Here is a 23909-nt window from a genome sequence, read left to right as displayed (position 1 = left end):
GATTCTTTTCTTTGCAAATGACATTGACCACTATAGTTAAACATTCTTTCATAAATTCACCATTAGGGTTTTCCATGCTTAGCGATTTGCATAAACCCTCATAACTACCTCTGGTCACATTCTCCTGCAGCCCCCATGGCCAAATAAAAAGTTGCTGCTAAGAGACCAGGGCAGCATCCAGTGGCTTAGGTTTCTCTGCCCTCTCATCTGACTGAATTTACTGTCATTCCGGTGCTTTGTTTTAAAATGTCTCTTGAGGGTAAATTCCTTTTAATGTAATTGCATTTTCTGTGGGCCTCGATGAAAAAAGAAATCTGAATCTTTCTTAAAGTCGCCAGTTCTCACTGTGAGCTTTGTGCTTTTTTTCTGTAACCATCACAAAATGTCGTTCAGTACATTATTTGCATATCCAGTCCGAGAAAAAGGTTCTTGGAGTTTAGCTAACTTCGATAACACAGTGGCGCAACACACTGTTCATTTATGTACTCTGCCAACATCAGGTGAAAGGAAAAACTGCAACGTACTGGCCCGGTGGGCCGCCAATAACGCATTCTTAAGAGCGATACCACAAGCCTATTAATATCTGTCAGCCGGCTGCATTTGGCCCGACTGTGGACACCCCTCCTGTAGTATTTTCTGCAAGGTGATATTGAGGGACAAGTCTATCTTTTGCATTTTTACACTCCAGACACCAAGATTAAGTTAATTTTTCAGTGTTTTTGAATAATTTTATCATGTTTGGTATCAGCTAATTAACTCTTCACACACTGGCTGGTTGTGAGCTGGAAGTGATGAGGCTGTCATGTTGGCTGAGGTAACAGAACATTAATAATTAAACCAAATAATAAGTAGCATTCTGTGGTGGAGAGAGACTGAACAGTGTTTGGAGATGTTAAGTTCCATAGCGCGTTCACACTGAGTGTGGGAACTGACGAGAAATATTAGCAGAGCTACACACTGAGAGAGTTTATTGTACAGCAGCATCGACGGTTTTAGAAATGACTGTTACTGTATACCAGAGTCAGTGGGGGAGTTGAGTGAGAGAGTGAAACCATGCAACCTTCAGACACACACACACACACACACACACACACACACACACACACACACAACACACAAATCTTATCAACAGCACACTGCTGTCGCACGTTGGCTGAGGCGTTGGGTTTTTACCAGTTCTGTTTTTTCAGTAGCTGCTTTAGTGTGACTTGATAGAACTTTATACAAGTTAATTCATTGGAGGGAATGAACTGAAATGGTTCAAAGTCTTTTAAATCCTCAGGTGAGTATGTGAAAAAGTGTGCTAACTTTAGCACTGATTGAGTTTTAGTGTGTTTCTGTGATCAGCTGTACTCAGTGAATGAACTGTTGTTCTTGTGTTTCAGAAATGAAGTGTGTTTGGGTGATGATGCTGTTCCTCCACTGTGCTTCTTCAGGTACAGTAACTCTATTAAAGGACTAAACTCCTAAACTCATACACATTAGAGAAACATCAAACAGGCTGAATCACCTCTGAAACTAAATGACTCTAGTTCAGTATAACTTTCTCTTCAGCTGTATGTAGTTAATGGACTTATTCTGGAAAATGAACAGAATCTTTTAATAACATCTTTTAGTGGTGTTACATCTGCAGACAGGACACAAAAAGGCTAAATAAAGAAACAGTACTTTGTAGCCCACTACCAAAAAAAGTGAGGAGGATGGAAGAGAAAAGAACCATGAGTCTGACTCGTTTATCACACACAGAATTTTATGAGACACAAACTGTTTGCCGTTCTACAGAACAGGGGTGCAACTAGACTAACGACATCAGGCACTGAGCCAATCAGATCAGCTCAAGACCCACCCCCATATGAGATACCAGATCATTTACTCATACTTTTACTCATACGAGATTTTTTACTCGTCTAACTTTTGTTTACACATTTTGGTTCGATGTTAAGTATGATGGTGTAAATGTGAAGCAAATCATAACTAAAATGGAACAAAGTACTATACTTTTTTTAAATATTAAAAAAAAAGTACAGTAACTTCAATATTTAACTAACAAAATATAGAGTGCATTTGGGTCTTTCTATAATTTGGGGCACAAAAATAATGTTCCCTCTCACAGAAACAATCAGTGAGGGCTCAAGGGTTCAAGTAAGGACATTCCTTCACTGTAACATATTCAATGCAAAGCTTAAACATTATTTTTTTTTAAGGGAAAGGATGTTTTAACTAATTAGTTTGTCAACTATGTTACGGACAAACTGTGTGTGATTACAGTCACTTGATTAAATCCTGCACTTCAAGTAAAGCACATTTTTAAGGGCTTCTGAGTCTATTTTGCCATATATACAATGACGTTTTCAATTTTTTTTTCAGATAAATATGTGAAATGTTCAGCACTGTTATTAAACAGAGAAATATGTTTTATTAACAATCATTTGGGTAATAGTTGTAATCAGTTGTAATAGTTTTAAGAGATGTCTTGCAAAACTCTGAACAACATAGATGTGCAACGTATTTTAAATTATATCAGAAGCACCATTTTAGACATTTTAAATTTGACCCTCAGTGGATGCAAGTAACATAGTTGAGTCGCACTGTTTATTTCAAGGCAGGGGTACAAAATTCTATTGAAAGCATAAAGAATTCAATGATAAAACAATACATTCTAGATTCATACAAAATACTCAATTCATTTAAAATTTACTAACAAGGAAAACAAAAACAAACATTACAACATGTTTCCCACAGTGCAAATTTAAAGCTTATTGAGTATTCTGTATGAATTTAGTGTTTCATCATTCAACATTAACTGGTGCTTTTAATTCATGCATTCAGAATTCATGTAGAAAAACTCAGCTCATATAGAACAGTCTAAATATGTATATTACATTGAAAAATTTGACAGTTTAATCAAAAGTGACATATGTCAGACGAAGACGTACAGAACAGTTCTTTACTTGTTTCTCCTAATCACTTTTAGAAATTAAGGTTCTGTACAGGTACGTGTTTCGTTCATCAAGGTACAAACAATGTAAATGTTCCCTCAAAGGTACAGCAGTGGGTTTAAGGTCTGATTGTGTCCTTAAATAAGTTTTTCATAACCGAATGTTTTAAACAGAACAGTAAAATAAAAGCCTGGAGACGAGACGGGGTGTGTGGAGTCAGTACAGCTTAGAACATATCATTTCAGTGGATTATGGTTCAGTTATGTTCCCTGACTAAAGGTACTGAGATGAACTCTTGAGGGTTCCACCCCAGTGACAAGAGATGAACTGCCCCAGTGACAGTTTAGTACCTTTATTTCTGAGAGTGTAGTAAAGAAACAAGTAAAGAACAGTTTTTAAAGTAGTGTTTTTGTAATCAGTTAAAACCAGTATATGGGTCCAGATGAAGCCTAACCTAAAAGTTAAATATAAAAAAAAATAGTACAGTAATTTGAATATTTATATTATGTATATAAATGCCCTTCGTGCAGGATCAGGGTCCTGCCGAGCCCTGTATCTCGGCTGTTTGTCAGCTGCTGACATCTATTAAACTATTGGATTTTTAAAAAATGTGTTGACAGAGAAAGGGAAAGTGTGCCCATATCAAAAATATATGTTGTGACTTACGTAGACGAATGATAATAGTGTGATAATAATGACTGATGATGTAGACTTCTAGGTATCTTACTGACAATTTCCCTATTTTGACCCATAACTTCAGTGGTAGGCCTTCACCTGTTGAGCATGTCATTTTTTTTGAACAGTCAATGTCTAATTTGAATATATAATTAAAATAAAATCAATAAAAAATTTAACCAATAAAAATTTAAGTAACATAGTTGACAGTCAGTTAGTATACTCATTGACAATGTGCTGTTACAGATAAAATATTGAAAATATTGATGCTGGTCACATCATACTGAGACAAACTGTGGTGGAGAATGAGAAAATCAAATTAGAAAATATTTAGTATTTAAACTTTTGAAATAAATAAAAAATAGTTGTTGTTGACTTTAATGATTTTTATTAATTATTTTGAAACCAAAACATCCTCCAGTGAAAAAGGAACAGAGCAAATACTGTCAATTTAGGAACACTGTGTCAAATTTCAAGCTGAATGAAGCTCAGGATGCACGTAATGTTTGAGTGATATTAAAACATGCTTTTGATTAATATGTAAAATATGACATTTTTGAAAAAATAGACTAAATATAATTATCATCAATGGTCACGGAATGTAACCCAAATTATAGAATGACTCACTCAATAATTCAATAACTGCAGAAAATCAGATTTTGTCAGTAATCCAAATCAACATGTTAACATGCACTTGAGTAATTAGATAATGCGGAAACTCCGGGTCTACATGAGTCAGACAGTAATCAGATTTCTGCTTTACAACCAGCCAATAAACTCACAGAAGAAGGCATGATGTAAACGTAACGTAACGAAACTTCATCTCGCAGCTTTTTTTAAAAACATTGAGTCACTTTACCTGAAAATAAGATTTAAACCGTTCATGATGATTGGATTATTGAGTGCATGTAAATATATTTATTGTTTTTCTTTGGTCTGGGCAGAAAGAAATAAACTACAAGTGTAAATGCAACCTCACACACACACACACACACACACACACACACACACACACACAACAGACATGTCCTGCAACAATTTTGCTTCCACTTGGAATCTGTGAACTCTTGCAGTACCACTCTCTGTCATCACTCTCTGTGATGTGTGTGATTGAGTAGATTATCTGTGGTGTGTGTTATTGAGTAGATTATCTGTGGTGTATGTTATTGAGTAGATTATCTGTGGTGTGTGTGTGATTGAGTAGATTATCTGTGGTGTGTGTTATTGAGTAGATTATCTGTGGTGTGTGTGATTGAGTAGATTATCTGTGGTGTGTGTGATTGAGTAGATTATCTGTGGTGTGTGTGATTGAATAGATTATCTGTGGTGTGTGTGATTGAGTAGATTATCTGTGGTGTGTGTGATTGAGTAGATTATCTGTGGTGTGTGTGATTGAATAGATTATCTGTGGTTTGTGTGATTGAGTAGATTATCTGTGGTGTGTGTGATTGAGTAGATTATCTGTGGTGTGTATGTGATTGAGTAGATTATCTGTGGTGTGTGTGATTGAGTAGATTATCTGTGGTGTGTGTGATTGAGTAGATTATCTGTGGTGTGTGATTGAGTAGATTATCTGTGGTGTGTGTGATTGAGTAGATTATCTGTGGTGTGTGATGAGTAGATTATCTGTGGTGTGGTGATTGAGTAGATTATCTGTGGTGTGTGTGATGAGTAGATTATCTGTGGTGTGTGTTATTGAGTAGATTATCTGTGGTGTGTGTTATTGCGTAGATTATCTGTGGTGTGTGTCATTGAGTAGATTATCTGTGGTGTGTGTGATTGAGTAGATTATCTGTGGTGTGTGATGCAGTAGATTATCTGTGGTGTGTGTTATTGAGTAGATTATCTGTGGTGTGTGTGTTATTAAGTAGATTATCTGTGGTGTGTGTGTTATTAAGTAGATTATCTGTGGTGTGTGTGTTATTGAGTAGATTATCTGTGGTGTGTGTTATTGAGTAGATTATCTGTGGTGTGTGTGTTATTGAGTAGATTATCTGTGGTGTGTGTGTTATTAAGTAGATTATCTGTGGTGTGTGTTATTGAGTAGATTATCTGTGGTGTATGTTATTGAGTAGATTATCTGTGGTGTGTGTTATTGAGTAGATTATCTGTGGTGTGTGTGTTATTGAGTAGATTATCTGTGGTGTGTGTGGTTGAGTAGATTATCTGTGGTGTGTGTGATTGAGTAGATTATCTGTGGTGTGTGTGATTGAGTAGATTATCTGTGGTGTGTGTGTTATTGAGTAGATTATCTGTGGTGTGTGTGTTATTGAGTAGATTATCTGTGGTGTGTGTGATTGAGTAGATTATCTGTGGTGTGTGTGTGATTGAGTAGATTATCTGTGGTGTGTGTGTGATTGAGTAGATTATCTGTGGTGTGTGATTGAGTAGATTATCTGTGGTGTGTGTGATTGAGTAGATTATCTGTGGTGTGTGTGATTGAGTAGATTATCTGTGGTGTGTGTGTGATTGAGTAGATTATCTGTGGTGTGTGTGATTGAGTAGATTATCTGTGGTGTGTGTGATTGAGTAGATTATCTGTGGTGTGTGTGTGATTGAGTAGATTATCTGTGGTGTGTGTGATTGAGTAGATTATCTGTGGTGTGTGTGTATTGAGTAGATTATCTGTGGTGTGTGTGATTGAGTAGATTATCTGTGGTGTGTGTGATTGAGTAGATTATCTGTGGTGTGTGTGTGATTGAGTAGATTATCTGTGGTGTGTGTGATTGAGTAGATTATCTGTGGTGTGTGTGATTGAGTAGATTATCTGTGGTGTGTGTGATTGAGTAGATTATCTGTGGTGTGTGATTGAGTAGATTATCTGTGGTGTGTGTATTGAGTAGATTATCTGTGGTGTGTGTTATTGAGTAGATTATCTGTGGTGTGTGTGATTGAGTAGATTATCTGTGGTGTGTGATGCAGTAGATTATCTGTGGTGTGTGTTATTGAGTAGATTATCTGTGGTGTGTGTGTTATTAAGTAGATTATCTGTGGTGTGTGTGTTATTGAGTAGATTATCTGTGGTGTGTGTGTTATTAAGTAGATTATCTGTGGTGTGTGTTATTGAGTAGATTATCTGTGGTGTGTGTGTTATTAAATAGATTATCTGCGGTGTGTGTTATTAGTAGATATCTGTGGTGTGTTATTGAGTAGATTATCTGTGGTGTATGTTATTGAGTAGATTATCTGTGGTGTGTGTGTTATTGAGTAGATTATCTGTGGTGTGTGTGGTTGAGTAGATTATCTGTGGTGTGTGTGATTGAGTAGATTATCTGTGGTGTGTGTGATTGAGTAGATTATCTGTGGTGTGTGTGTTATTGAGTAGATTATCTGTGGTGTGTGTGATTGAGTAGATTATCTGTGGTGTGTGATTGAGTAGATTATCTGTGGTGTGTGTGATTGAGTAGATTATCTGTGGTGTGTGATTGAGTAGATTATCTGTGGTGTGTGTGTGATTGAGTAGATTATCTGTGGTGTGTGTTATTGAGTAGATTATCTGTGGTGTGTGTTATTGAGTAGATTATCTGTGGTGTATGTTATTGAATAGATTATCTGGGGTATGTGATTGAGCAGATTATCTGTGGTGTGTGTGATTGAGTAGATTATCTGTGGTGTGTGTTATTGAGTAGATTATCTGTGGTGTGTGTGATTGAGTAGATTATCTGTGGTGTGTGTTATTGAGTAGATTATCTGTGGTTCTGTTTCTGTTTTACAGAGAGGTTTGAGGTTGTGGGTCCAGATGCTCCTGTTGTAGCTACAGCTGGTTCTGACGTCATTCTGCCGTGTTCTGTTCAACGGGAGAATGAAAAGACTAATATGAATGCTGTCGATTTGAACATTAAGTGGACCAGACCTGACCTGGGAGGCCCTCTAGTGCATTTTTATGCTAATCATAAAGACATGAACACCGGGCAGATTCCTCATTTCAGAGGGAGAACAGCTCTGTTTAAAGAGGAGCTACAGAACGGCAACACCTCACTGAGACTGACTGAAGTTAATCTTCATGATGAGGGAGAGTACAGATGTAATGTTGAGTCCGGATTGTGGTACAATGATTTCACCTTTAAACTTGCAGTTGAAGGTAAAGTTCATTACATTTCCATCACAGTTTTAATTAATGTAAAGTCTGTATGTAAAAGGACATGACGCCACTCTGATGTTTTGACTCTTCTTTAATCCACAGTTATTGGAACTCCTCCAGTGATCAGTGTGAAGAAATATGATAGTAACTCAAAACAGTTCAGTTTACTGTGTGAATCTAAAGGCTGGTGGCCTGAGCCTGATCTACAGTGGCTGAACAGTGAAAGAGACATTCTGACTGTTGGAGTTACAGAGTCACAGAGACACGCTGAGCTGTTCAGTGTGAATCTCCACATCGCTTTACATTACCGTGACATCGACACGTTCTACTGCAGAGTCACACTGAGAGAACACATGATAGAGGAAAAGATCAAACCTACTGCCATTTATGGTAAGTTACTCTATACTGTTGAAAGCAACTTTCTCCAAATTAGCACCTATTAATACAGTATTTACAACACAGCCAAAGAAAAAATACACACACACACACACACACACACACACACACACACACACGAAGTGCAGCAATTAGACATGGCATCGATTCCACAAGTAGACAGAAGACGTCTGAAGGGATGTTGAGCCATCTGGATAGGCACTGACAGCACTGTGGTGTTTGCAAGTGCAGAATATCTGGTGTGAGTGGACCTCTCCACATCCCATAAATACTCGATTGGGGCAAATGTGCCGGCCACATCATTCATTGAAACTCTCCAGAATGCTCCTCAAACCAATTTGTGACAGCTTGGGTCCAATGGCACGGTGCATTATCCTGCTGGAAGATCCCATCATTGTGGGGTACATGAAGTCCACGATGTGATGCAAATAGTCACCGAGCAGTGAAATGGTCAATGACATGTTCAGGCAGACCAGTGAACTCAACCCATGCCATGAGAACACACCCCACACCAGTATGAAACCACCACCAGCCTGCACAGTGCTTTGATGACAACTTGGGTCCATGGCTTTATGGGGTCTGTGCCACACACAAACCCTTACCATCAGCCCGGACCATGCCACATGTTGCCAGCCTTCTAAGGTCCAGTTAGCAACCTCACGAGGCTAGGTGAGGAGCTGTGTCTGGTGTTGTGGTGTTAACAGAGGCACTCTAGTGGGTCTCTTGCTCCCAGATCCCATGGAAGCTAAAGAAGAAACTCTGAATATATGGAATGAAACCTGAGAATATGGAATGAAACTCTGAATATATGGAATAAACCTTGAGAATATGGAATGAAATGTGACGTCGAGGCACTAGCGCCATCTTGTGTTTTGGATGTGTGAGATTCCGTACGGATGCAAGCAGTGCGTCGCTATGACTGAGTTAGCACGAAATCTATTAGCAGTAATCCTGAATGGTGAAGAGATAATTTACACAATGGATGTACGGCCCAAAATAATACCGGTAACCTTATTTAATGGTTTAACCTTATTTAATGGTTTTACCAACGAAGAATGCAGTGAACCTCAGAGGCCAGGCAATTTTTGTTAATCAGGCAAATGTTAACGCACACAGAAACCTCCCTTCCACCTCACAGGAGCCCCCACAACAATCCCAACCTACAGTTTTCGCCCGTTCACTTGAAAAGCCCTAAGGCTATGGTGTGGGGTAGGACTAGCTAGCGAACATATTACAAACGTAGTTGGATGCTAAGTTAGGTGCTCCCCGACTAACCCTAACCCGATTGCATGTAGCGGGGATATCTCTCGACATCCACCTGGACATCCACCCGGACATCCACCCCGACATCGTTTAAAGTGGAATCCCAACACTATACCCCATCCCTACAACCCTTCTTCCAACCCGGGAAGGTGACATTACAGCACTCTAGGCTGCTTGTGTGCTGCTCCTGTGAGGTGGAAGGCTTGTTTCTTCCTAGTATTATTTTGGCTTGTACATCCATTCGCCAGGGTGTCAATTACCTCTTCACTATTCAGGATTACTGCTACTAGATTTTGTGCTGACTCAGGATACTATCACACATCGAAAAAACAAGATGGTGCAAGTGCCTCGATGACATCACATTTCATTCCATATTCTCAAGGTTCATTCCATATATTCAGAGTTTCATTCTATATATTCAGGGTTTTCAGTCTATATTATATATATATGTATAATTTCCTAAACAGCATGCCATGTGCTACACCCAAAACAGTAGAAGCATCTAACAAGACAACAAGACTGTAGTTATGTAACATCAAATTTTCTTTCCTGTTGAATTCCTGTTAAACAACCAAATGAATTTTGTTTTTTTATTCACAGAACACAAATGTTACTGCTGATACAGAAATATATAATTCAGTCTTTTTGATTATTTCAGATCACCTGCCAGTATCATCGGCTGCAATTGCAGGTGGAGTCATTCCAGTGGTTTTAGTCCTCATTGTGATTGCTGTTATTTACAGTTGTAAAGGTAGGCATGAAGAATTTTGTTCTAGCAGAACATAATATTGACACTCTTACATTGCAGGACAACAACTGTAGGGTGTCTTTATGTGACCGGATCAGCAGACATGAAGGAACACCTGGACAGTTTGACTGACCAGCAAAATCACCAGACCTCAGTTTCAGAAACTGATGTAATACTTACCTGACAGGATTGATGCTGTTTTTAAAGCAATAGGACGTGTAACAAAGTATTAGAAAAAAATTATGCCTGCAGTGTTTTAGAGGTGCACCAAGATTTCATTCACAGAAATATGGTGGAAAGTACAACCCCAATTCCAAAAAAGTAGGGATTCTGTGTAAAATGTAAATAAATGTAAATGAAACAGAATGCAATGATTTGCAAATCTCATATTTGACTTATATTTTATTCACAATAGAACATAGAACACATATCAGATATTGAAAGTGAGCCATTTCATAAAAGAAACATTAACTCATTTAGAACTTGATGGCAGCAACACATCTCAAAAATGTTTTGACAGTGCAACAAAAGGCTGTCATATAATAAATACTGCATATAAATATATAAATACTGCATCCATCACAACAGCATGGCTTCACAGAAGAAGAGTCCGGGTGCTGAACTGACCTGCCTGCTGTCCAGATCTTTCACCAATAGAAAACATTTTTCGCATCCTGAAACAAAAAATCTGGCAAAGAAGACCCAGGACTGTTAAACAGCTAGAATCCTACATCACACAGGACTGAGACAACATTCCTCTCCAAAACTCCAGCAATTGGTCTCCTCACTTCTCAGACATTTACAGAAGGAGATGAGGGGATGCTACACAATGGTAGACGTGGCCCTGTCCCAACTTTTCTGGGATGCATTGCTGCCATCAAGTTCTAAATGAGTTAATGTTTTTCATTAAATGGTAAAATGTCTCACTTTCAACATCTGATATGTATGAATAAAATATGGGTCTATGAGATTTGCAAATCATTGCATTCTGTTTTAATTCACATTTATTTACATTTTACACAGCATCCCAACTTTTTGGAATTTGGGTTGTAGCACTTCTAGTTTTTGGACAAAAGAGAAAGATGTTTTAAAAATAAAAGATTAGATAGGTCTTTAAAGAAATGTCAAAATTAGTGACAGTGCAAATTATAACTAAAATGTTTGGAAATGTATTGTCTTGGAAGACCAGCCATTCTCTGATGTTGAGGATGATTTTATGGATACTGTAGCCTACATACTGTAGTAATTTGAGTAAGTTTATCTTATGTAAATTATGTTTTTAAATGTGAAGCACCTTGTGAAACTAGCTTGTAACTCACTGTTAACAGGCTGAACATGCTAGAAAAAGGGGGTGATATCAAGTGGCTTGTCTGGGGCTGAGGTGGCACACGCCCACACAGGAATTTGAAGCTGGTAGTTGATAATTGATTGGTAACTGATATTAGACTGTCAGTCCTGGACAGAGCTGGGCATTCTTTTTTTTCTTTTTTTTTTAAATAAGTTTCCTCTCCTTTTTAGCACACTTTTAGCAACAACACATTGACCAGTACAGCAGGAACAAAAAGGTACTCTCACTGTAAGGAGACTAAATTAAAATGGAATTTTGTGGTTTAACTTAATAATTGTTTCATTTACACCAGTAACAGCATCAGCACTACTTTTCTGGAGTTGGTCAAACACTGCAGTCAGAAAAAAAGCAGTTGGAGACACGAGCTGACTAGTCAAACAAAACACAAAGTACTCATCATGACAGAAAAAATCTTGCTTTGCAGACAGTGTGTATATATGTTGACACCTGTCCATCACACCTATATGACCTTCCTGGATATCCTATTCCAAAACCATGAGCATTAATATGAAGTTGCCCCCACTCTGCAGCTATAACAGCCTCAACCTTCCACTTTCCATCTGTGGGAATTTGTGCCCATTCAGACAAAAGAGCATTTGTGAGGTAAGACACTGATGTTGGATGAGAGGGTCTGGCTCACTATCAACGCTCCACTTCATCCCAAAGATGTTCAGTGGGGTTGAGGTCAGGGCTCTGTGCAGGCCACTGGAGTTCCTCCACATCAAACTCATCAAACCCTGGAGCTCACTTTGTGCACAGAAGCTCAGTCATGCTGGAGCAGGAAAAGGTCTTCCCCAAATTGTTCCCACAAAGTTGGGGGCACATAATTGTATAAAATGTCTTGTTTTGCTGTAGCATTAACATCACCCTTCACTGGAACTAAGGGGCCCAAACACTGAAAAACAGCCCAGCCACCAAACTTTACTGTTGGCACTATGCATTCTGGTAGGTAACGTTCTCCTAGCAAACACAGATTCATCCATCAGACTGCCAGATAGTGAAGCATGAGTCATTACTCCAGACAACACGTTTCCACTGCTCCAGAGTCCAGTGGCAGACTGTCAGATGCAGGTTTAATAACCTTAATAAGCATAAAGCACCAGAGTGCAGTGATATACAGTAGATATTTCTATAAATAATCTGTATTTACTAAAAATACCAAATTGCTATGTGACTGACAAGCAGTACTTTGTTAACCATTGATATGCACTGTTAACCATTTCAGTGCCATGTTATGTTGAAATTTTAGAGGGGCGTTTGCTCAGGAACATGCTAAAAATCATATTTAATTATAAAATGTAAATATTGTTTTTAAAGGGCGACTTTGAGAAGAATGATTTTCAGACATACTAACTAGGACTCCAAGTCTGCAAAATGTTTTATTATAAATACAAATCATTCTCACGCTTCCATGTTCATTAGTGCTGAAGAGTAAATAGTAGCATTAAATGGCTTCTGGTCACTCTGTAAACATTGGCTGATACTGCCTGAAATCACTGCTGCGTTCCTAAAGGCACCAATCATTCAACCAAACAGCCTCACCTGAGTTTCCACTCGATCAAGTTTAAAAATGTTCAACTTCAGCTGAAAAGTTCCGCTCATTATGTGTCACTTTTAACAGGGTAACTGGACAGGAGAGCGAGTGTGGGCTGTACAGCAGGACAGATTCACCCACATTTGTGATTAAAATGCTCCTCAGCTCCAAGATAAATATTTATTCACTGGTGTATTTACAGTCTTGGAGATAATCATCACAGAGGTTTGATTAAAAACCCTGAGAAACAGACTCCTCTCCACTGTAGCTCGTGATAAGTTTACTGTAAAGCAGAAATACGATGCTGTGTCTGAGCTGGTTGTGGCACTGGTTCAAGGCACTTTCTAATGTTTACGTGGGCTGAGTAGGAAGAATTAAACCTGGTAGACTTTTTCTCTAAAATAAAGTGCAGTAAGTACAGATCTGTTTAGGGATGTGTGATGTGGTGTTGAACATAAAGACCCGCTCTGCTCCTTTTCCACTTTGCAGTCTTGGGCAAATTCCTCACGGTTGCTATTCACACATCAACAACCATTCTGTTTCATATTCTAGTGCACTTATTGGTGATCTAATAGTGCTTGGTAACTTTTCTTCATCTCAAAGAGGAAAGGATTTGCTTCAGCTGCAAGTGGACACAGGTTCCTGCACTGGGATTAATACTATTTATAGCAACTCTACCAGCTTTTAAAACTGTAAAACAGGAAAAACCCAATCCATTATTTACTTGAGTATATTTCACATTACAACCTCAAACACAAGGCTTTATCACTATTACCAATGTGTTGATGCTGATTGCATGATGACTGGATGTAAGTTATCCACCCAGAAGTACACATTTACAAACATTGTGATTTGATCTAAAATGCCTCACTCAAATTACCATACTCTCCTATTTACTTTACACATAATAAACAATATAAATTAAACTATTGATTGAGAGGTAAAAAGCAAGATGTATAGATATGTGCAGTGCTTGCATTACAAGGAAGCCACAGATTTGTGTGAATTAAAAATGAAATCACCCTTAAAAAACCAAGCTCAAATGGACTCAGCTCTAAAGAGTCCAAAGGTCCTGCCTTTTTATGTTTTGGATCTTCTCCAACAAGGCATGAGTCACCTAGATGAACAGGCGCGTATGAAGTTCTCCTGTGAGAACTTGCTTGTTTCTGTCCTGTGTGTGTTTTTTCTGCAGGCAGGAAGATATTAGCTTTTCTCATGCTAAATACACATTTATAAATGCACTTTGCGTATTGTTTTTGTTTGGGAAAACTCTAATCCACAGCCCAAAGTTAAAGTGAAAGAGACATTGAAAAAGATGGAAATTCTTGAAGTCAGGGCTACTAAAACCTGCAGGTCAGTGGTGATCTTTCAAGTATTCAAAAATACTTCTGCCCACATGATAAATCGACTGCTTTTGCAGTGCAAAATGCAGTAGTGCCACCGTGAGTGTTTAGTAAATCTGGCTGTAAGTGTTAAGTTAATACACACAAATTAGGCATCCCAAAAAATGCTTAAAAAATGTACACATTTATCACCCCTGGGACGATGGGACAACAATAGTCTGGAGCCTCAGAGAGATACACTGACAAGCCAAAGGTGATGGGATAGCAGTATGTAAATTGATTATGAAGTGGTGTCACCTCAGGGGATGGCTTGGGAATGCCCAACACTGTATAAGTTGGGAGGTGTTATCTTATGAGTGAGGTTGGACACTGGCCAGTGTTCTCATGGCAAGGTGACATGAATTCGGTTCGGAGTCTGAATGAGGCATGATGCAGGAGGTTTCACACGCATATCCCACAGGTCAGTGCAGCGTTCTTTGGCTTCCATGGGATCTGGGAGCAGAATAGCCCAGAATACCCACCAGAGTGCTTCTGTCAACACCATGACACCAGACACAGCACCTCACCCGGGCTCGTGCGGTTGCTACCTGGACCCTAGAGGACTGGCAACATGTGGCATGGTCTGATAAGTAATGGTGCCAATTATTTTGGGCTGATGATGGTGTTCATGTGTTGTGCAGACCCCAAGAAGCCATGGACCCCAGTTGTCAACAAGGCACTGTGCAGGATGGTGGTGGTTCCATATTGTGGGGTGTGTTCTCATGGCATGGGTTGGGTTCACTGGTCTGCCTAAACATGTCATTGACCATTTCACTGCTTGGTGACCATTTGCACCCCACAATGATGGGATATTCCAGCAGATAATGCACCATGTCATCGGGCCCAAGTTGTCCAGAATGACGTCGCCTGCATGTTTGCCCCAATGGAGAATTTATGGGATGTGTTGGAGAGGTCTGTTCGCACCAGAGATCCCTCCGACTTCTTCTGTCCACTTGTGGAATCGATGCCACATCCCACATTTACCAGGCTAGAGGGGGTTTTACACGATACTAATTCCTGTCCCAGGACTTTGGCTTGTCAGTGTATGATAAAGGTTGCTAGTGTGTTTTAGACGAGAAATGTGACACTGTAGTAAGGTGTCCACAGAGCAAATCCAGAAACGATTAAACATACATAGGCTTACATTGGTGAAATTGTGGGATATAAACAGTAATAATATAATAAACACCTGTATTTAAATGATTCAGCTCTAACCTTCACAATGAACACATTTGACTGTGTAATTCTGTTAATATTTAGTTGGATTTAATTATTATCTACTTTTTAAAAAAAAAAATTTACATTTGTTTTGATTCATGTTGTCAGCTAGTTTGATGGGAAGTCAATGCTATAATCTGATCATTGTTGATTAATCAGGCTAAAGCAGAGATAATGATTGTACTTATAGTATTTTCTAGTAGCAGGTAGCTTTCTGCTAGCAGCAAACATGTGCTGGAATATGTTCCTATGTTTGTGTGAAACTCAGTAACTGCACTTCAAATAAGCATGACAGTACATGCTTCATACAACCATTTAAAGGCCACACTGATAACACAACAAAGCTTTTCAGTGTGATTACCACCTCAGATCTAAAATGCATTTCATTTCGCTTTGCTCTCGAAGAAAAAATATATGCCTTGATGCAGCTTCCACAAGACCCTCAGTTTGATAACCACTACAAAAAAATTTAGTTTACAGTGTCCTATAGTAGCAGTGATACTATGGGTATTTTGGAGATAAATGTAGGGAGGACTGTTAAGAGGAGTTGAAGTATATGAATATGACTTGGTTTAAATGAACGCAGCCAAAATGCTTCAAATAACATTAGAAAAACAGTAACTACAAAACAGTTATCCATTTGTGAGCGTAGCACAGTCATCAAACAGTCATTTACACTGAAGCCTTAAATCCCAGAAATCAACAGCAAATTAAGATTGTGTTGGTCATTTTTGCTCCTGTAGTTAAAACAGGATGAGAGTCCTGAGGCTGTTTCTGGTTTAGATGTGATATTTAGTTGGTTAAATATCAAATTTTCATTTTACTTTAGTGGGCCAAGCCATGGGGCTTATTGTCCTTACAGTGGAAGTACCTTTTTATTCCTGCTGTCAGTCTGATTGTTGCCAAGCAGCAGCCTAGTGTACTAAAATCCTCCCACAGCGTTTTGCTTTCACAAAGCAGAGTTTGAAGCTAAATGTGTGCTGAGAACAGAGATGAAAAACTAGTAGAGTACAACCACTTTCTCTTTCAAAAAATGCAACAGATGATGCACAACTCCAGGACTGACCTCCTTATAATCTATCAACTACCAGCTTCAGTTGGGGTGGCACCCCTGGTGGCCAGTCAGATTCTTGTGTGGGCGTGTGGCACCTCAGCTTCCAGAAACGCCACAGAATGGCGTCCTCATATGGAGCGTCTTTAGCCTGTCAACAGTGAGTCACAAGCCAGTTCCATGAAGTGCTTCACATCTAAAAAGCATTTGAGAACTATACTCAGAGCTGGTCAGCAGTGTGAAAAACAGCAATGCAAAGTTCTTGTAGAATCAAATTACCTTCATAAAATTACAAGGTCTATCATGTAAGATTTATCATTTTATTCACACGTTGTTCCTTTATTGTTTCTGCATCTTTCACATGGATTAAAATAGCATTTTTGAGAGCAGTGTATAAGGTCAATCTGCACTTCTTTTTTAGCCATAATGAAACTTCTTGTTCTTCTTCAATGCATTTCACACACATAGTATGAGAATATAACCAATAAGCTGATTATACAAACTACTGCTACACGTATAACAGACCAGACACCTGCTGATTTTCTCTTCATATGTGCATGTTTTTTATTGTTATACTTGTCTGTTTACAGCAATAATAGAAAAAAGAAACCCAGCAGTGGAAGAACTGAAAAGAGGTAAACTGGATAATTTTTTTTTTTTTACTTTAACTTAACTAGAGAATCTGAAGATTTTCTGATGCCATATATTTCACTGAGAGCAGGGTAGAGCTGAAGGAGAACCACACACGTAAAGCAGCAGAGGATCTGTGAAAAGAGGCAGCAACTCTAAAACATTTCCGTCTGCTTCAGCAACAAGGAAAACTGCTCTCCACTGAATCAATTGTGAATTAACATGCATCCATGACATCTTCCAGCATGGCTTAATGACATGTTAATGATACACAAAAACTACTAAAATGCTAACAGGTCATTAAGCTTACATCCACACATTAAACTTTAACTTTATGTAACTTTGAGGATTCTGATAGATTTTATCTATCACAGTGGACATCCAGTTACACCTAATAATTGCCAGAAACCTGCTGTCCATGGCTTTAATCTTCACAAAAATACATGTTTTTATCTTGTACAAACTCAATTCCAAAAAAGTTGTGACAGTAGGAAAAATAAAAATAAAAAACAGACAGCAATGTTTTGCAAATCCTTTTTGATCTGTATTCAAATGAAAACAGTACAAAGATAACAATATTTAATGTTTCAACTAAATGTATTATTTTTTGTACAGTGGGGAAAATAAATATTCGTTGTCACGTTTTTTAATTAAAAATATTTCCAATGCAGCTACTCACATGAAATTTAGATCAGAAATTGGTTTTAACACACTTAAAGTACACAGCTAAAGAAATGATGACAATCCAATCCATAATTATCAGGATAAGCTTCCTCCACCAGAGGAAAGTCCTTTTACCAGACTTTCTTTTCCTGGCATACTTACCTGAGTGACTAGCATGTTTCACTTAGCCACTGAAATATCTGCCTCAGTTACTAGAATATTTCACTCAACCACTGACATATTTATCCCTGTTATTAGCATCTTTCAATCAACCGCTGGCATATTTACGTGAGTTACTAGCATATTTAACCCAGTTACTGGCCTATTTCACTGCAGGAAGCTTTGCGGAAAACACTGCTAACCTAACAGTGAACTTTTAGCCCAGTAGCAGGTGATGAATGTGGTGTAAACATATGTTAAAAGTGACATACAAATTGGGATTAATAAATAAATGTGAAAATGCTCTTATACTGAAAAGTATGCCAATGCTTGCTTCATAGTTCCAAAACTTATATTCAATCTAACATCCTTAATCACTAAGTCAACCTGAAATCAAAATAGGCCTTTTTTACCTTATTAGTTCATGTTCTTTTAAATGTCCTATTAATACATGCCATATTGAGTCAAATAATACAAAAACAAAAACAAAACTAAATTCTTGTTACTCTGGAATTGTCAGGATAAATCACCATGTATCAGTGGAAAAAATATATATATTTAAGTAGTAAAACATGAATATTACATCAATTGTACTTTAATATGAGCAATTCCTTCCACTAAAAAAGTAGCCTCGGTTTGAGTTATGGACAGCATAGTAAAGTCGGTTATATATTGGACATTTGCTGGATATTCATTGTTCTCCCCTTAATTTCTCATTAAATAAAGCATCCAAAAATGATCAACCTACATTTTCTCACTTATGAAAGACTATTACTTTATATATTACTAAGCCCTGTCATTACACTTTGCTGAACACAGTGTTTTGGAAACCCATAAAATGCTTTGGTCAATAAGGGAGCATCTAAATGTGCTAGAAAAGGTATTTCCAGTGTATTTAGCTAAAAGAAGACAAAATCACATATCTTAGTAAATCATTACTAAAGGGAGTGGCTAACCTTAAGCCAATTACAAATCCCAGTTAAATGAAGTCACTTGTTTTACTACAAGTGATATAATGTGATTTTGCCTTTTTTCAGCTAAAAACATGGGGAAATAATTTAGAATTACTGTTTAATGACTAAACCTTTGGTGATCTGCGCTTCTTAAATACTTTATACAGCATGTTTCAGAATGTTTGGATGTAGTTGGTTCTCTGCATTTCAGGAGTGAGAAAATATGGGTTTGATCATTTTTTGACATTTATTTAATGAGAAATCATGGAGACAAAGTTAAATATCTTGAAAAAAGTGATTCTGTTTTTGTATGTGGTGAAGTAGAATGTATTACTTGTTAGCTGCAAAGCAGTTGTTACTTAGCAACCTTTGCGTAGTATCGGGTTTTCCATCCATTTTTTGTGAATTTTGAAAATGCCCAAAATCAAAATACAAAAAGTTAGAATACTGCTAAAGCTAATGTTTTAAGCTGTAAGTGAGAAAATATAGGCCCTATAGATGGTCTAGTCATGGCAGCATTCTGAAACGCCTGATCCAAAGCTTTTTGAAAAATGGCTCTGTACAGTGTGCTCCCAGAACTGTCTGGTGCGTTTGCATTCCCAGATGCAAGAGGACTTCACTGGGGTGACACAGAGATTGCAGCCCTCACTATGTGGGCCACTGCTCGGCAATAAAAAGATGGCAAATAACTGTAAAGAACCAAGTTAAACTGGCAAAAACCATGTTAAATCCCCCCCCCACCTTGCTCATTTTGATGCAGACTGTAATCTTTGTAGCTACGTCATCTAAAGTTTCTTCACATAACTGTAGTGGATGGAGACATAACTTTTTCTGCTGAAATTCATAAATGTGCATAACATTTGCAAAACATGTGAAAGGAAACTTGCCTAGAAATACAGTGAAAATAACTGTTGTATAATAACCAACAATATATCATGCTTACCCTCCACTTCCCACCATACTCCACCTTCCATGACTAGAAATAATCAGTCATCATTTTTATCATCATTTTCAAAATTTCTGTATGACCTAGTGTTTGAGACAAAAAACATTCAGACTGATTTGATGTGAAATAGTTTATTTAAAGAACATTTCTTTACAGTGGTGCTGATAGGAACCAGGGGTCGCCATGACTACAACACAAATATAGACATTTTGTTTACTATCCAGAACCACCAGTGAACCTACAGGAGTCTTCTGAGATTATATGGAATGTTGATGATGGAAAATAGTGGAAAATCTGAACAAATAACCTTTTTCAGGGGGACTGTTTTGCTTTACAACACCATATACCCATCCAGAATGAATGGATTGGAAAATATAAACAGTGCCCTCCACAAATATTGGCACCCCTGGTAAGCATGAGCAAAACAGGCTGCAAAAAACATTCTTTATTGCTGATCCATTTGATCGTTTGTTTGAAATATTGTTTGAATTATTTGTTCATATCTATTCATATTTCTTCTCATATCATATTTTCTCAAATCTATGTGTGCCACAATTATTGGCACCCCTTCGTTTAATACTTTCCCAAAGCTTTCCTTTGCAAAGATAACTGCTCTGAGTCTCTCCTATGATGCTTAAGACTGGAGAACACATGGTAAAAGATTCTTCCATAGAAACCCATTCCAGATCCTTTAGATTCTGAGGTCCAAACTGGTCCAAAACTCTCCTCTTCAGCTCCTCACACAGGTTTTCTATGGAGTTTAGGTCAAGGGACTGGGGTGGTCATGGTAAAACCTTAATTCAGTTGTCAGTGAACCATTTTTGTGGTGATTGAGGTCTGCTGGAAGATCCAAACTATGGCCCAGTTTGAGCTTCCTGGCTGAGACAGTCAGATTTTGATTTTATTTCTGGCAGTACTTGGGAAAAAAAAAATTATATATATATATATATATAATAAGCTGTTTTTTGTTGTTTACCCCATCAGTGATATGTGCTTTGCTGAAGTCAGAAAAAAAGCAGTGTGATGACTCAGCAGTGCAGATGGAGAAGTCAGAAAAGAAGCAGCATGATGACTCCGCAAAATGCATTCGTTTGCTGAACCTCCTAAGAAATTACCCACTAAAGGATTTAAAGAAAAAGCTGCAGGAAAAGGTGGAATCTCGCTCTGCAGTTATGTGAGTATTTTCCATATGTGTTTTTTTCTTTTTTGTGGGCCTTAATCCAAGTCAAGTGTGTACATTTCCAGTGCATAGTAATTTTATCACCCTTCAAACCTCTCAGAGCGTTGTGCTTACATTTAACAGCCATTAGCTCATCTAAGCAGCAGACTGAGGGTCTGAAACTAAAGACAGACGATTCTTACAAGACTATGAAACAAGACTACAAGTCTAAACTCTCCTGCTTGTAATTGTACAGTCACTGCGACTGTTTCAGTATTTTAAGTGGACTCCGCTGAGTCATGGTTGTCTGTGCATACGTAAACATGTCAGCTGAACTCAAACTCTCTTAACAGCCCCACAAATGACCTGAACTCAGACTACTTCCTGAGACTCCTGTGGCTCACTTTTAAAGGAGGTGTGGTGTAAACATGATCTCATTAATGCTAAAGAGGACCAGAAAAAGAACAGAGTCCCTTTTAAAGTTTGTGTACATTATAAACACATTAAAGGAAGACCAAAAGACCCAGAAAAATCTCTGAAAAAACTGCTCATAAACTGCTTAGCAAAACCCCCACATTACTGCCAGTGATCTACAGATGATTTGGCTGACACAGAAATAGTGATGCATCGACCCACTGTACAGTGTTGGTCATCAGAAGGTAATCTTAACTCTGATCTCATCATAAAAGTCAACATCTGAATTATGCAAAACAACATCTAGTTGAACCTGGAGCATTTTGGAATTAAGTGTTGTGGACTGATGAAACAAAAATGAACTCAAAAAAGGTGCAGTGCTCAAAATTAGGTTTGGGACACATTATTATAATTTATTTATATCCACCAAGAAAATTGTAACAATAGCAATACCAATCAGGTTTACTAGATTTTTTAGTAAGGTAGTAAAAATACTCATCACATTTAACATTACATGACTTAACATTAGCAGCACAAACATTAGTGTCTACTTAGTTTATATTGATATTGAAACTTGAAGTATTTCTGTTGAAATGTTATCTATTCCTGTGGCTTTCTTCTTGGCAATGATCTTAGGGACTGTCTTAGGTTCTTCTGTGTATTCCTTCCATCTATTTTTATTTTTGTTTCTTCTGTTATGATTTGTTCTTCAACATCTTTCAGCATATATACTTGTGGCTGAAATTTATTTTTAGTCTCCTGTATCTGAAAAGCTGTACTTGTTTTTCTGCGTTTGTTCCCATTTTCAATATCTTTACAGATGTTGTTGTAGTATTGGTTATTGTCCTTCCTGGCAGCTCTCTTGAATTCACAGTTTCATTTTCTTAAAAAATCTTTCATCTTCATTTTATCTTCTTTTTTGCAATCTCCACTGTAACATCAGTCATCAGTTTTGATTTCTCTCTGCTTTTGATTCTTCCCAGTTGTTTCTCTGATTCTTCTTTGATTACCCCAGTACATGTAGAGTTCCAGTACATCCTTTTTGCCTTGTCTTGTCTATTTGATCACAATTTTTCAATTTCTTGTGTAAACCTAGATGACCGTAATGTTAAATGGTTGTACACAAAATCGGACTGACACTAGTAGATCATTCACAGCATTGTATCCAATACCAGTCTTGTTGACATCCTTGCTGACAATGAAAGCCACTCCATTACTTCTTTGTTGTTCATGGCCCGTGTAGTAGATGGCATGTTCCCCTAATTGAAAGTGTCCTAATCCAGTCCATTTTAGCTCATTGATCCAAAGCATGTTGATGTGTAGATGATCTATTTCCATCTTCACTACTTTCAGCTTGCCATAATTAATACTTTATACATACCAGGTTCTGACTGTGATTTTGTATTTACTCTCTTTTTTAAATTTTGCATTATTTTTTTAAATTTTTCACTTTTCTCACGTCAGCAACTAGATGAAGGCTTTGACCTTGCCGTGTCATACACGTAAACTGTATTTATAGGAATCCAATCGTCAGTTCTTGCTCAGTAACAAGTTGTGTGTCTTTTGACATGAGGGTCCCATCTTCTGGCACTCTACAGTCTTTCTGTTGTGCCTTTCTATTTGGTTCTTGGTAAAGTACAGAAGTGATTTACCATTGCCTTCTTCCACACAGTTGATGTCTTGGAAATCGATGTCACCTCTGTGATCATCCACCGATGACATCATCTTATAGTGCTGCTGCAAAATATCGGTGGTAGGCTTAGTCCGGCAGCTCTGCTAAGAAATTTCTGCCACGGGAGACCATGAAAAGAGTTAAAACCTCAGGCAGCATTTAGCTGTACATGAAATTGGATTGACATAAGTCAGTCAATCATTCACAGCACTAGATCCAATAACAGTCTTGTTGACATCCTTGTTGACAATGAAACATTTTCTGACTGCAGATCTGGAGAAGCTCATCCATCCCTTTATTTCTAGCAGGACTGATCACTGAAATGGTCACCTAACTGAACTCCCAACAGAGACAAACAGCTTCAGATGATTCAAAATGCAACTGCCAGAGTTTCACTAGGAGTAAAAGAAGGGAACACATCACCCCCATTCCTAAATCCTTACATTGGCTAATAGACTTTAAGATACTATTACTGGTCTATAAATCACTTAATGGTAAGGACCAGTGTATTTAACTGATCTGCAGCAATATGAGCTGAGCAGAACTCTCAGATCATTAGGAACTGGTCAGTTAGTCCTGCTGAAGGTAAAGACTAAACATGGAGAAGCAGCGTTTAGCTACTATGCTGCTCTTAAATCGAACCAGTTGACAGAAAGCATTAGAAGAGCCCCAACACTG

General features: G+C 37.9%; 1 protein-coding gene across 4 annotated transcripts in view; it reads left to right on the top strand.

Moving 5' to 3' along the window:
* The first annotated feature begins 1149 nt into the window (after window positions 1-1149).
* LOC118801058 (ribonuclease inhibitor-like) overlaps window positions 1150-23909 on the top strand; it is a 60456-nt gene continuing 37696 nt past the window's right edge. For 3 of the 4 annotated variants that reach the window (XM_036561248.1, XM_036561249.1, XM_036561246.1), the window contains exons 1-7: window positions 1150-1282; window positions 1386-1436; window positions 7330-7695; window positions 7798-8085; window positions 10013-10105; window positions 17226-17270; window positions 20971-21160. In XM_036561248.1, the coding sequence (XP_036417141.1) occupies window positions 1388-1436; window positions 7330-7695; window positions 7798-8085; window positions 10013-10105; window positions 17226-17270; window positions 20971-21160 (1031 nt within the window). In that variant the 5' untranslated portion in view covers window positions 1150-1282; window positions 1386-1387. The remainder of the gene's footprint in view (window positions 1283-1385; window positions 1437-7329; window positions 7696-7797; window positions 8086-10012; window positions 10106-17225; window positions 17271-20970; window positions 21161-23909) is intronic. The other variant, XM_036561247.1, reaches the window with a different exon arrangement.

Source organism: Colossoma macropomum, unplaced genomic scaffold (assembly GCF_904425465.1).
Source record: "Colossoma macropomum unplaced genomic scaffold, Colossoma_macropomum, whole genome shotgun sequence".
Taxonomy (NCBI): domain Eukaryota; kingdom Metazoa; phylum Chordata; class Actinopteri; order Characiformes; family Serrasalmidae; genus Colossoma; species Colossoma macropomum.
This window is presented reverse-complemented; position numbering and strand designations above follow the sequence as displayed.